Source organism: Tripterygium wilfordii, chromosome 21 (genome assembly GCF_013401445.1).
Source record: "Tripterygium wilfordii isolate XIE 37 chromosome 21, ASM1340144v1, whole genome shotgun sequence".
NCBI lineage: Eukaryota > Viridiplantae > Streptophyta > Magnoliopsida > Celastrales > Celastraceae > Tripterygium > Tripterygium wilfordii.
Window position 1 is genome coordinate 5,357,316 of NC_052252.1, and position 15,332 is coordinate 5,372,647.

The following is a 15,332-nucleotide window of genomic DNA, read 5'->3' on the forward strand; positions in this document are numbered from 1 at the left end:
GGCCTATCCACCCAAATGTAAGGGTATAATTGTGTAAACGAGCTGAGCTTAATAAGGGTGTTCGTGTTTGGTTTGTTAAGTTTTTAATGAGTTCGAGCTCAAGCCGAGCTTTTAACAAGTTTCTAATATTGTCATATTCGAGCTCGGTTCGTTTTCAAAACAAGCTTAGAAAAATTACTCAAACTCATTGCATTAATCTAACCGAACGAACTCATTTCGTTTCCAAAACAAGCTTAGAAAAATGTCAAAAAAACACTAAATGCCCATTTGAGACCCTAAACAGCGTACGACAAAAATAGGGTGGGGCTAGTAACATAGCAACTATTAGTCTTGACAATCACATCGAATCAAGTCTCTCGGTCAAGTTTCGCACAATTTCGACAACATGACTTTTTCGATCCTACTAGTTGGTTTTTTTTTATTTAATTTGCCACTAATCCTACATCAATGCTCTATGTTCAGCTGCCTCTGAATTGGGTGATACCACTGTTCTCAAGTTTACCATGTAGAGGGAATTCATGGTGGACAGTCAAAAGATTAAAACTGCATTAACAATTATCAAAGAAAAAAAAAATGGACAATATGAAGAACTTGAATACAATATGTACCAAAAGTAAGCATGGTAAGGAAGAATCTAAAACATTTTGATGTTTGATTTACATGACAAATTTTTTCATACAGGCCTCCTAACAAACAACTAGTACTTGTAACCCTCCACAAACAAGCTCTCAGAGGCCAATCCACCTGCATTTCCTCCACTATATTTCCCAAGAGTGGCCTCTGAATTGCCCTTGCACCTTCCCAAGAATGCCTCTTGAGCTTTCTCTACATTCTCCTCTTTCCCTCCCCATGTCTTGAGTGTGCTTTGCTGCAATGCTCGTCCGAATGAGAACGAAAGCGTCCACGGCTTCAACACCTCTAGCTTGTTCATTGCGTTTAGGTTCACCGTCGCCTCCTCCTCGCTCTGTTCACCGGACAGGAAAACAATTCCTGGCACTGCTGCTGGGACGGTTCGGCGGAGTGCTGTTACTGTGTACTCTGCAATCACCTCTGCTGCCACCTATACATATATGTTTTCTTAAGCCTACACAAAAGAAAATAGTACTTGGGTTTTTAGATTTTAATGAAAAAAAAGGTGGTGATAATATATATACCTTGGGGATACCAGAGCCTGGAGTGAGTGACCATGTTAGGCTTGAGGAGTGTCCCTTCAAGAAGAACATGGTGATCATTCAATGCCTTGAAAACGGCAGCAAGCACAATCTCAGTTGTTGCAGCACATTTCTTGATGTCATGTCCTCCATCTGTTAGAATTTCTGGCTCAACGATTGGAACCAGTCCATTTTCTTGACAGATTATTGCGTAACGAGCCAATCCCTGTGCATTCTGTTGAATTGACAGTTCAGAAGGTTCATTAGGACCAATTTTGAGTACAGAACGCCACTTAGCAAAGCGTGCACCAGCCTTGTAGTACTGCTGGCACCGAGTTCCGAGTGAATCAAAGCCTTGTGTGGTGGTCTCACCATTGGTTCCTGCCAATTCAACAGTGCCCTTGTCGACTTTGATGCCTGGAACTACGTTGTTCTCTTGGAGGACTTCAACGAATGGTTTCCCATCTGAAGTTTTCTGGTAGAGAGTCTCCTCGAAAAGGATGACACCAGAGAGGAAAGAGAGGGCATTCGGGGAAGTAAAGAGGAGCTCGCGGAGAGCTTGGCGGTTGGACTCGGTGTTCTCAACATTGATACTGGCTAGACGCTTCCCAATTGTGCCAATACTCTCATCTGCTGCCAGAATTCCCTTCCCTGGTGTGGCAATGTGCTTTGCATTCTTGATCAGCTCATCTGCACAAAATCTACAAAGACTTAACACAACTGTTAGTGAATAATTAAGCTAGAGGTGTTAATCAATGGATACAATATATGTATATATGTGTATCTCTATAGTAAAAACAAATCTAGAGCACAAGTTCTTGCTACAAGTATCTCTATATGCCACTGACATTAAGATTCACTCACCTTTGTCTGGTTTGATAGAAAATAAGCAAAATATATGGTCATGGCGAGCCAAAACACACGACAGTTCGACCTCTAGAGGCTAAACATTGTTGAACATTACACTAAAAAGAGCAGGCTATGAAGGAAAGAGAGAGAGAGCAAGGGGGGGTACCTGCATATTTTCCAACGAAGGCAGACATGGTTTGAGCTTTTGGAAGATATAGTGGACAGAAGGATAGATACAGGACGTAGCTGTGAAAACAAAGGTCACACAGCCACCATCCCTATATATATCAGCTTCAATGGAATATTCCAAACTGACAGAACCCCCCAAGTCTCATGTTAGCAATCGACACGTGGTGAGAGATTAGCCCAAGGAAGAAGATCAACCTTGGATAAAGCAGTGAGTGATGAGTCTTCTTACCAAGTGACAAATCTTCAATCTCTGCTCTTTATCTCCACCCTGCAAATATTGTGTGGAAAGAGTCTCAACTTGCTCCTTCTCAATATCTTCAAAGAGTTAAAACTCAAAATAAAACCTGAATTCATTTCTTGAGTTGCATTCAAAAACATATGCTATACTGCAACATATGCTATACTGTAACATAAAGCTGCTTATAATTTGAACGATTAAGCTCGAGTAATCTCGATGGTATGCTCCAAAAAATAGCAAATACTCGACAAAATTTCATCATATTAAAATTGAATATCTGGGTTCAGAATTACATAAACTTTGGCCACTTCATCTCAAGTTGTCTCTGTATAATCGCTCCCCACAAGGCACGAGTATAATGGACAGCGATGTAACCGTGGATATTTCCACTACCTAAAGACCTGGCTATTGAACTGTAATAGAAAACTGTGGTAAAAGCTTCTAAATGTAAATCAAAAACCACTCCCTTCTCTTGTATGAATCAAGAGTTTCAGAAAAGATTAATGTCTTGAAACTCAAGGTCTAAATGGTTGTCAAAATTGCTTCAAGAGACACAGTGCACAACCCAACAAATGAATCAAGCATGTTCAGTTGATTCCTCAGTGGATGATCATCTGAAAAGTGATTTATATGGGCTGGACATGAGCAACTCTACTTGGACGCTTGCGAAGGTGCTGCTGCCATCACATCCAGGTCATCATCATCAGTACCAAAATATCGATCTCCAAACTCCCCCATGCCAGGTATGACACGGAAGTCTTCGTTTAGCCCGTTGTCAATCTCAGACGTCACAATCTTGATTCTTGGAAATCTTTTACACACCACATGCACTCCCTGAGGTGCCTGGGGCAATCAAACAGATGACTTTTAGCATTGCGATGAACTACTAATCACAGGAGGATAAAGGAAAACAAAACCAGAAACAGATTTATTACAAGTAATAAAGAGGGCTTACAGAAATCAGATTGAGAAATATGATGTTGCCCTCTGGTACACCTTTGCTTATGAGCAACAGAATAGCTTGAACAGCCGAATTACCTGAAGAAGAGAGAGAATAGTTTTCAGTTACTAACACAGGAGTCATCAGATTGTTTAGCTTATTCTTTTACCATAGTATATTAATTGACTTGCAGTTGTCCAGCAGGAATCTAATTTCTAAGGAATTCTTTGATCACATGGAAGTGGCTCTAGAGAAAACAGTGTTAGTTGTTAAGGAAATACATTTCCAAGAGGCAAAACTAAATAAAGAAAAAAAAGTTTTATGTTCTTCGGGATGTAAAAAACGTAAACCCACTTTTTACGAGAAAGATAATATACAAACCTGTGCCTAAGATAGGATCCAATAGTAACACATGCCTGTCTGATATGTCTAGTGGCAATTTTTCATATATTAGCTGCCAAAAATTGCAGCAGAACAGTATTTAGAACCCAGGAAATAAGTTTCACATATGGGGCCACACACAAGCAAATAGAATAGGAGGATCTTGCTTACCTGCTGACCGTTGTCACCTTCCCTATGAATAAGAATCTTTCCAATTTTGATTCCTTTACAGCATGCTCGTAATGCATTCTCCATACTTTCACCGCTGGTACAAATTAAGACGAGAACATTTATTACTCCTTGACACCATAACATGAATATGAGGAAGTGACTAAGATGGTCTTCTTTTGCTCAGGGGAAATTTATTGGCAACATACTTGGGCTACAGAAACACTCAGCCTCTTACCTCGGAGAAACAAGATCTAACATCCAATCACAAGGCTGACTATTTATCGACAGCAAACTACATACTGTCTAATCATCATATTCACAACAAGCAGCAAACAGCCGGGCTTGACAACACACTTCCGAGAGCAGCATGAATTCACAAATGTGACTATGTAAAAGTGAATAAGCATATATTTGAAAACAAAAGCTTTCTATCTCTTTTCTATCATGGCCACCACTTGTACAGAATTTTTGAATGAGTATGACTTTTTCTTCCAACATCATCAACATATCGCTAAGCCAGCAGCTAAATCACATCACCACCTTCCACAGAATCCTTGGCCACATACCCATCTTACAGTAGTGCCATAACCGTCCCATGCCTTGACCGCTCGAAAACCCATCTAAATTTAATAAATGAATGTTCATTGAATCACCCTAATTTTTTTCAGTAAATTATTTGTTTCTCTCAATCTTTTCTTCCAAGCTGTCAAAAGACTAGTTAAATGTCTAATGCAACTAAAACTACACAACAAATCAAAGTTCAATCATGCAAATAAGAGACAGATAAAGAGAGAAATGGATATCTACCGCCTAAACAGAGAAATTTGATGTACGAAGTGCCAGGACATTTCAAGTATTAATCCAAACTTTTGAGAATTGAGACCAAAAGAGATACCTCCTAATAACGGAGACGCCGCATAACCTCTTACAGAAATCCACACCAGTATATACAGAACCTGCACTCATACAACAGCAGATGTTCATGATGACATGCATCAGTGCAATTACAGCAATATAGTATCATGGCCAAGATAGATTCTTGAGGACACTATAGCAGCTCAGCAGATGAAGCAAACACATATAACTAGGGGAATAAACCAGAACAAACAAAACTAACAGATTCCATGTGCATCACCCATGTTGTTAAAACAAAGTAGAAAACTAGCATAGATAATTTATGTTTGATATGTAAAAAAAATCTACTAAACCGAAGACAAACAACAAGAAGCAAATACAATCTTAAGCAGCAGAATGAAAAATAGGAATACTAGCCAGCTAAGATTAGGTCTCCCTACAAACTCAACCGTTGTTTTATATGGAGTGTCTACTAAGCACGAGTACTATTCTTTACATAGAAGTAAATAATAATCGTAATACTGTTTTAATAGCTAATAATAATAGAAATACAGCATGTAATACACTTCCCCAAATGCAAAATTCACAAAATATAAGTACTGTGATAAGATGATCTATTGGAGAAGTAAATAGTAACAGAGTACATGCATATCATCAGCAAAACTAGAGTAACATCAGCTTACCAGTCGGAGTGACCACTGGCTTTTCTGTAAAAGGAAGATGCCCAAGACCATGTTCAACAACCTGAAAGTTGAGCAAGACTTGTTAGTATTTGACTATTTGTGGTCAACCACCACGAGGTGATATAATAATGAACAATAATGCAAAAATAAGGATTTACCCACCAAACGGATTAACCGATCAGCATAAAAGACAAAGTCATGCTTCGTTGTTTGCGAATCACGTATGAGGGTATGCATACCCCGTATCTGCATGAAAATAGTAACAGTGGATGGACTGATAATAAGCAACTAATGAAACATTGAACGCCCAACGCCATAACCCTCCAAAGAAAAATAAAAAGCTGGGCCAGTGCATCATAATTGGAAGCTCAGCGCTTCACAACCCATTATTAACTAGGTCAGAAAGAAGGATGTTGATACCTGAAAAGTTGCTTGAATGACATACAAATTAGGATATATTTTACAAAGATCATGCTGGCCAAGCTTAGTACGGATATGTTGTACAATCAAATCAACAGCTACGTGATTATCTCCTCCTCGAGGAATAATGATGTCTGCATACTTCTTTGTTGGAAGAATGAAGTCATCAAAAGCCGGTTTCACAAATTTGGAGTACTGCATCAAAACTGAGAGTCAACACCAACCCAAGGAAAAGTAGGCAAACCCTATGAATAGGAACAATGTGTTTTGAAGAAAAAAAAAAGTGGGTGAAATTAAACAAGCCAGGTCATTTTTTCTTCTAAATTTAAGTATTTGGTGATTGCTCTGTTCAATGCACCATAGAATATAAACGAGTGTCAAGTGAGAACAACAAAATGAGAAAGCTCTTCTATAATATACACTGAAGAGAAAAACATATAAAAATCACTTTTCTTTCCTCTACTTGGCTTCTACCTTTTCCTCTAATTTTACCCATCCTTCTGGGATAAACCTAAGCGAGTTACAGGTAAACAAAATGAGAGAAATATCATTAACACTAGATTTTGTCGATTTATTTACTTAATATTTATATCACCTCAATTAGCTCCAACGACAAAGGACAACACTGGAGATGCTTACCCTCCCTAAGTTCATTATCCCAAGGCATAGGCTGTACCATACGATGGCAGAGAAGATAATAAATTTAGTTTTATGAGGTTAAACCCACTACCTAAAATCAGCACATATAACTCGAGAATTATAAGCTATCCATAATATTTTTTTCCTTCTACCTGAGATTATAACGTTACGAATTCCATCCACCACATTTTTTGGCATCCATTTCAACATGTTTTAAAACAAACTATATTGAAAAGAGGAAAAGTTTCTACTAAAAAAGAGTAGAGGATGCTAACCTGGTCAAGGACTGCAGCAATATCTCTACCCTTTTCAACAGTATCACGCCTTATTCTCCTAGCCAGACGTACATCAGCATCTGCACTGAAAATTTTGCAAGGTGAAGTACAGCCCAACTTAGTAAACACAATAATGTTCCATAAAAATACATTATTATCACTTTTAACACCAAAGTAAAGGTAAACAACTCCCGTACACAAGACTCCCGCAGTGGACGGGGTCGGGAACAAGCAAGATGTACGCAAACCTTACCTTCACATAATATGTAGATAGGTTGTTTTTTAAGAATTAAACCCGTGACATCTAGGTTGCACCCCTACAACTCTACCAAAGTCAAGCCTCAAAAATGAAAGCAACAAACCCATTTACCAAAAGTTGCACAAAGTTGGAGGGCAGACACACATTGTTAAGGAGACAACAACACCACCTTTACACCCCCTTCCTCAAAAAGGAGATGAGAAAGGGAAAAAAAAAAAAAAGCTTTTTTAATCTCATTAACGTACTAGAGCAAAAAGATATTTGGAAGTCCTCCGACTTCCCTACTCGGATTTAACTTGCCATATGGAGACACTAAAATATACTAAATCCCATGTCCTCATATAAATATGTTACATGCTGTGAAGGCGCCAAGCATTCAGGTTAAATTATCCCCCTTCTTAGCTAACCAAAATTCTTCGGGTACTCCAAGACATCTAACAGTTATCTATATACCTCCAGCCCTTGCGACTTGCTCTTCTAGTAAACTATGACGAACAAAAGTATGAAAAATATCTAGTTATCAAAACAGGAATCTAATGAACAACCTGTATCAACAAATATCTTCATGTTCATCAAATCCCGAACACGTGGATCATGGAAAGCAAGTATGCCTTCTAAAAGGATAACATCTGAAGGATTGACCTGAAAAAGAAATCCTTTTGAGCTGAGATTGACTGCTGCGAGAGATAATTGCAACTACATGGTGTGAGACATAATTTATGGGCCATAAAAATTAATTACCCTCCTTGCTGGAAAAACATTGTTTTTATAACTCTTGAAATCGTAATTTGGAATATCTACAGCTTTCCAATGCCTCAATTCCTCCATAGCAGATAATAGCTTTTCAGTGTCAAATGCATCTGACAGTAAAACCAATATCAAACTCAATTAAGTACGAGATGGCATATATATACAATGAATGGTCTAGAAGCTAAATAATATGTACAATTTCTTAAGTGTTTAAATGTGACAGCAACAGAAGTAGGTGTACTTACATCTTTTCCTGAGACAATTCTATATGAAATTAAAATCATTCATGAAAGAAAGCTATCATCATTGTCATAAAATAATTAAATCCATATAAGTCTTCAGCTATGTAAATGAGATATATCTTGAAACTAATTAAATCCAAAAACATTATCACAACTTAATACCATGGGCTAAGAAGAAAGAAGATAATGACAATAATAAAAAAAGCCAACAGGCGCAGCTTCTAACCTTCAATCCTAAATCCAGACATTTAAAAGAAAGATCCACACTGGAAAACACAACGGAAAAGGGCAAAGTAAATTTTTTACGTAACACATTGTTATTATAACATCAAAGTCACCATCCCATTAATAAGGTTATCCACTTTAAAAGTTAATACTTAAGAAACAGAAGATCAGTCAGGATGGTGTCACGTCATTCACATATACGGATATACCTCAAGTTTATATATAGAAATATCCTCACCAGGATGGTCAAAGTTGTACTCATGAACTCGAGTTAGTTCCACCTCAGTAAGATTGTGATAAAAGGAGTCCTGTCACATCATTCACATTAAATCAGGCATTGCTTAAGGGAATGAATTCATCTAATTAAAAATAGGTAATAGGGTGACATGTGGTGAAGATCTTCTATGAACTGGAGCTATCTAAAGAAAAGCAGAAACCGCAATATATGGGAGAGCCGAAGGCTAAAGAGAAATTATTAAAATAAGAATCAAGAGAAGTTCCCAAATCCAATAAGGGGATGAGACAACATGTAGTGTTTGTGCAACTCAATGAACTTGAACCATGACAATCCCATTTATTTCTTTTTTTTCTCTGATAAACTCGATAATGGACATTCTTTAATCCATCACCAGAATCTTTCTTAAAAATATGAGATCAACACCTGGTTAACGAGCACGACACGCTGATCATGAAGCTGTTGTATAATCAAATCACAAACTGTTGTCTTTCCAGATGCAGCTCCTCCAGCAACTCCTGCAGCATATAGTAGAAAAATCAACAATGCCAAAAACCTGAATAAATAAAGGTTAAAGGTTTTTTCCAGCTTGAGTTTGAATAAAACTTAATGTTTCTGCTTTTGTGTAAAGAAGTACATTCCACGACTTAACACGTTGAAAACCACTAAAATAAATTTGCATGATTTTCTCAAGGTTTGTGAATATTCAAATTTCAAACTCAATAGGAACATTATCATATATAGGCACTTGAGATGGACCCTTGGCATGATACATAAATCTAGAAATAAACTTTTCAGAAAATCATAAATCTTAGACAACACATAAAACTTTAAGTCCTTCCATCACATGTTAAGAGATGAAATACATTATATCAGATGTCAGTAGATACGTGTTGATTGTAATAAGAAATTTAGTAGGCAGCTAATCCTTTGTTGAAAGAGAATGTGTCAAGACGCAGACCTAAGACCATAAGGTTTCAAGCTCAGAAGTCCATATAACAAACCATACGTGGTTCATGTCCATAACAATCAATTGCGGAAGTCATCATGAAAAAAAAAAGTAAAGAGCAATTGTTTTTTATTAACAAAAATCAGACAAACTATTGGTCCAATCTGAGTAGATAGATGCCAATACAAACGCACCAGTGCAATATACGTATCTAATATAAGTACAAGCAGCACCAATACCAAAGACTAGTTATTCAAAGTGAGCTTGAAGTCTCGAACGCATAATATAAGTACATGATTTGCCAAGAAGCTATTTCCATTTCAATAGGAGTTTATGAAAGTATGATCCTAAATAGAAATGAGTGACGGAATCGAATACACGTAGTGGATTCCCGTTGATTTTCTCATAGATTCATATAGCCGACCCAAACTTTTGGTATAAAGACTCGAATGATGATGATGATTTGCCAAGAAGCTATTTCTATTTTCAGCTTTCCTATGTTCCCAGAACAAAAAAAATAGCCCCCACAGATTCAAGATTCGTAAACTGCAAAAAAGACACATAATGAACTTCTTAAAACTACCAATCAAAGAGATTAGAGACTTATATTAAAATTTTTGATGTTTGCCAACGCCATCTCATATCAGACTTTTGAGTGCCAGGTAAGCATCAAGTAATACTAAATAAAGAGGCATACTTTCCAACGTCAATGCTTACCAATTACAAAAGGTTGTTTATGCATATTGTCAGCAGCGGAGGTTGTTGGTTGTCCCATGTCTGGATCTCTTGTCTGCAAACCATTCATATGAAACCCAGAAAAATGCACTCCAGAGGAGGCCTCTATCATGTCCACGACAGATTTAGAACCCATATCTAGATCCCTAAACAGAATCCAACAGATAAAACAAGTTAACATTAATCCATCAAAAGCATTCCCACAAAATGTTTGCCTTCTACTGATAAAGAGATCAACACAAGATCAGGCATTTTAATAACCCACCAACATCAATCTATCTAAGCTCAATCGAAAGCATCCATACCCAGATCCATCCAATGGAAACCACAATATTCAATGAGAAAACCAACCAATATTCTATCAAAAATATGATCTTTACAAATCAAAATCAAACTTTCAATCAAAAAGAAGAAGAAGAACATAGATTCTTCAATAGAATATACCTTGTATAAAGAAAGCTTGGAATAGAGAACTCTAGAGAGAGAAAACAAAACAGGGATTTTTATTGTGAGAGGTGATACGGGCGGACACAGAGTTCTTGATTAGAAGGATTATTTATAGTGTGGGAGAGTGTTCGATGAAGCTCAGTAAATTGCGCTGGTTTTTTTTTTCTTCTTTTAAAATTTACATTTCAAGCGTAAAATAAATAGTGAATAATTTTTTACTCTTCATGAACACAGAAACCAATGTTACATATAAATCAAAACAAATACATATAAGCACATAATTTATTGTGTTTTTTGGGGAATCTTTTATCTGCATATTCATTAAAGATTTTAAGACATTGAAGCTAAATTGCATATTAAGAAACCATAATCATAATTAAGAACAGCAGTCATTAAATGTTTCAATAGGATTCCATTGAAGAAGACTTTCATCAGTATTTAGTCTTCCTTAATTTCCAAGTGAAGGGTGAAGGCACAGAGGAACATGGATTGGGTCTTGAGGTTCTGTCTGTCTGTGGATGTACACCCACTTGTGACTTTGAGATTGAGGATCCACGTAATTACTGAATCGGATGTGGGCCCTTCTGGGTCCCACTTACTTGGATTTTGCCACAAATTTAGCATAAATTTGTACAATTGTGTGTGAAATGAATATTAGGAAGTGATTAGGTTAAACCACTGATCATCAAAAGCATAAATTGATCAACCACAAGAATCAAAACTATTCATCAATCGAGACTAACCAAAATCAGAAGATGTTAACTTTTCTAGGATAACCTCATAAAAAAAATTTCTTTATGATCCCAAAATTTGTAATCATCAACCACATAAACTTATTATTAAGGCATAAATTGTTTGCTAAACTAATCAACCCCAAGCCACATTGACTAGAGAAGCAACTTGTAGCAACAATTTGATGTTAAATGGTGTAGAAAATGATACTCATATCGATAAGATATAACACACATAAGTATTATCTGAGTTATTTGTGGTTAAAAAAACTTATTGATTTGTTATAAAATTAGATTATATAAAAAAATTTCAAATAATGCAATATCAAGTATAAACATCTTGTTTTGTGGTTTTGTTATTTTATAAGGTTTCAATTATCTGTATTTCAACTTGAATCAACAGATTAAAAACCCACAAAAGTTGGTGTAAATTATGGATTTAAATATTTAATTATAGATTTATCTCCAGAGGCAGAGAGTACTCTGTTCAAGTCAGGGCTTTGGAGTTTGAACAATCAGGACAGGTAATCAGTAACCACCGCCGCCATGTCTTCCACAATCATCTCCTCTCTACGCTTCCTCGCCACCAAAATCCCCATCTCTCACTACCCACCAACCACAACAAGAACCCTAACAATACCCATCTCTTCAACCATTACTTTCTTCAAAAGACCAATCTTTTTCCAAAGAATTCCCACCAGAAAACTTCCTACGGCATCATCATCACCATCAAGCTCTGTGGAGATTCAACCAATCGAAGAGCTCCCTCCCAAGCTCCAGGAGATCGTGAGGCTCTTCCAGTCAGTGAAGGACTCGAGGGCCAAGTATGAGCAGCTCATGTTCTACGGCAAGAACCTGAAGCCACTCGATACCCAGTTCAAAACAGAGGAAAACAAAGTGGAGGGTTGTGTCTCTCAGGTCTGGGTTAGGGCGTACCTCGATGCGGAGAAGAACGTTGTGTTTGAGGCTGATTCTGATACGGTGTTGACAAAGGGGCTTGCTGCTTTGCTTGTTCAGGGGTTATCGGGGCGTCCTGTGGAGGAGGTTTTGAGGGTTACTCCGGATTTCGTGGTGCTTTTGGGGCTTCAACAGAGCTTGACGCCTTCGAGGAATAATGGGTTCTTGAATATGTTGAAGCTGATGCAGAAAAAGGCACTCGAGGCATTTGTTCTGGCCGAGAGGGGTGCTGGGTCTGTTGAATCGGATTCTATTCAAAATCAAATTGAGGATTATTCAAGTCCAAGATTGAAACTTGATGGCAGCGATGGGAATACGAGTGCTGGCTTGAGTACTGAAGAGGGCAGTGATGATTCGGAGAACAAATCGGATTTGGGTTTATTGGGAAGTAGAGGATTGAGAATCAGGGAGAGATTGGAGAGGGAGCTTGATCCTGTTGAATTGGAAGTGGAAGACATCTCTTATCAGCATGCCGGCCATGCTGGTGTTAAAGGTAGTGATGGGGAGACACATTTCAACCTGAAAGTTGTGTCTAAAGAGTTTGAAGGAAAGAGCTTGATTAAGAGGCATAGGTTAATTTATGATATTTTGCAAGAAGAGTTGCAGAGTGGACTACATGCACTGTCAATAGTAGCGAAGACTCCAGCTGAGGTTGCTCAAAAATAAAGAGTGCCAATGACTCATGACTGCTAGGTTCATTTCCCCCCTTCGTATCCATTTCTGCGAGAGTTTATTTTCTTTGAATTTATTGTAGACAAGGGGCTTAGAGTTTCCAATATTTTTGACATTGATATTTATATCTTTACAGGAATAACTTTGATATTAGTGGAATTTTGCAATAAACTCACTGCACTTAAATTCGGTGTTTTTGGCTACGATTTTTTCTTCCTTTTCTGCTAATGATTTGTGCAACTTTATTTTGTGTGATTGTCCATAAGTAGAAAATGACCTAAACGAATAATGCTCATAGTTTTTACCAAAACATGATCAATAACTAGGGAAAACATCTAAACCTTGGCTAAGTATACTTATATGATTTTAAGTTTGAATTCCTTTGTGTCCATATGTAGGAAAAGTTGCCGATTCTTGTTATATCTAGGTGGTTTGAAGAGAGAAAGCTTTTGTAGATGATGAGGATTGTCATGGTAAAATGTTTGTGGAGGAAGATAGTACATAAATAGGAATAGAGAGGTGGTGATGGAAATAAACTCATGGGAGATACAGTGAGGGGAATGTAGACAGCAGCAAGGGCAAACGCTAACACTGGAGGTTAGGTGATGCCTTGTCTGCTCCCAATGAGATGGGCTCGTATAAAAGGGATGGCACTTTTGATTACCATTCCCGCTCTAATCCTCTTATGCTGCTTCTGGTCTTTTCTAAGTAATGTAAAAAACTCATTAATACCTGTGTATACTACATACAATCTTTTGATCATTTCTTGAAGCGCTCAAAAAGATGTAGAAATTGATTAACAGGGAATTGAGATGAATCCATAAAGTTAAGTTGGGGAGTAAGTCCATTGGAGCAGGTTTTGGTATGCAGTTATGAGTGATAATAGCAAGAGATAAGCGGAGGACTGAAAGGGCCAATCTTTTGGCCTCTGAGCCTCTGTGAAGTTTGAATCTGCAAATCCTTTTCCCCCATCTTGGTATTCACTAAACGGTAAATTTCATGGGATAGGTTCAGGTTGCAATGCAGACCAAACTGTTGGCATTTAAAAAGAACATTGAAATTTGTGTGATGCTTATTTTGGAGAAATCAGTGACAGTATTTGCACTAATAATGTGTCAGAAATTGAAAGATAATAATGCTTGTTCCATGGGGAAGAAGATTTCAACCCAGTCCTTGGGGCAAGGTGGTGAGGGGCTTGACCACGGGAACTAGTGTGCTGGATATTATTTGGCCATCCATGTTCAAGGTTATTGATTTATGAGTTCGTATCTAACATCCTTTACTTGTCCAAAGAGTGTAGGCCGGGGTGGGGGTGTGAAGGGTTTGTTGTATGATTAAAGTGTTTCAGCCTTTTTTCCTCCCCTGTTTTGTCGTATATTTTTGTCTCCCACACAGTCCTATGAAACCATGGGCCTTTTGGCAAGATGTTTTCCACTACTACGCTTTGATTGCTTGATGTTCTGAATTTGTAGAACATGCTAAATAAGCTGCCTAAGAGGGAGGGAAAATTAGGCTTGTTTTAGTGGAATCCGACAATTATTTTGAATATTCAATGTTTGTGCATCTCCTGTATTAGATCCCTCGAGAGGTCTTTTGCAGTTAAATTAACTATTTATCACATGTATCCCAACTACTGTTTGTTGTAGGACTTGCAACTCTACTAAGAGGTTTCATAGTTAGTTGTTTTATTATCTTGTTTTGGTCACATAAATTTCTCTGAATGAGTATTGAATAGCCAGAAATTTTCCTAGACATAATTTGCTCAAGATAAAGAAAGCCACTTATAATGAATTTTTCCTTGAGTGTCACATTCACACATCTATAAAATGAGGACATGTTTTCCTTTTCCTTTTGTTTCTGTTTTGTTGCTTGTTTGACTCGATTCTCCTGCTCATCAACTCTTATGACTATGGAAATACATACTTTTTCATGTTGGATTGTGGGTTTGGTTGATTGACTAGCAGATCCTGTGCTTTTTTCTTGCTTGGGTCTGTGCAATTGAATATCTGTTTCATTTCCAGCTGTAGCTTTAGCTGCAGCACTTCTTGAATGACTCAGGGCATAGCAGTGAATATTTTGCTGGGCCACTGGGGCAATTTGGGGATAAAATGACCTAGAATTTCTGCTAACTTCCTTATGGCCGAAGTTATGGATTGGGGCAATAAAGAAAAGGAGCCGTTGACTGCCTAACAAATGATAGATTAGTTGCATGAAAGAAAAAGTAATGCAGGAAATCTGGATAGGAAACTTTATTGATCCCCACTTAAGCTTTATGTGCTTTGAACCTCCTAGAGAACTGCTAGTTCTTCTAAAGCTGATCTAGTTTTAAATTAGCCATT

The 15,332-nt window shown here is 37.5% G+C and overlaps 2 protein-coding genes and 1 pseudogene across 3 annotated transcripts; 1 reads left to right on the plus strand and 2 right to left on the minus strand.

Moving 5' to 3' along the window:
- Positions 1–550: 550 nt before the first annotated feature.
- LOC119989709 lies at positions 551–2,544 on the minus strand (annotated as a pseudogene).
- Positions 2,545–2,668: 124 nt separating this feature from the next.
- Positions 2,669–10,789, minus strand: LOC119989708 (uridine kinase-like protein 3). Of its 2 annotated transcripts, none has more exons than XM_038835382.1 (15): positions 10,631–10,789; positions 10,169–10,332; positions 8,929–9,020; positions 8,506–8,575; positions 7,792–7,910; positions 7,596–7,692; positions 6,792–6,871; positions 5,878–6,072; positions 5,620–5,703; positions 5,458–5,518; positions 4,815–4,875; positions 3,920–4,013; positions 3,749–3,821; positions 3,383–3,465; positions 2,669–3,270 (listed from the first exon to the last, which is right to left on the minus strand). In XM_038835382.1, exons 2-15 carry the CDS (start codon positions 10,320–10,322, stop codon positions 3,079–3,081), a joined length of 1,455 nt encoding a protein of 484 aa, XP_038691310.1. In that variant the 5' UTR covers positions 10,323–10,332; positions 10,631–10,789; the 3' UTR covers positions 2,669–3,078. The 2 variants fall into 2 exon arrangements, with proteins under 2 accessions (XP_038691310.1, XP_038691311.1); XM_038835383.1 differs by having other exon boundaries at positions 10,169–10,324; positions 10,631–10,769.
- Positions 10,790–11,825: 1,036 nt separating this feature from the next.
- On the plus strand, positions 11,826–13,188 carry LOC119989711 (sufE-like protein 1, chloroplastic/mitochondrial). The gene has a single exon (XM_038835384.1). It carries the CDS (start codon positions 11,911–11,913, stop codon positions 12,985–12,987), a length of 1,077 nt encoding a protein of 358 aa, XP_038691312.1. The 5' UTR covers positions 11,826–11,910; the 3' UTR covers positions 12,988–13,188.
- Positions 13,189–15,332: the final 2,144 nt, after the last annotated feature.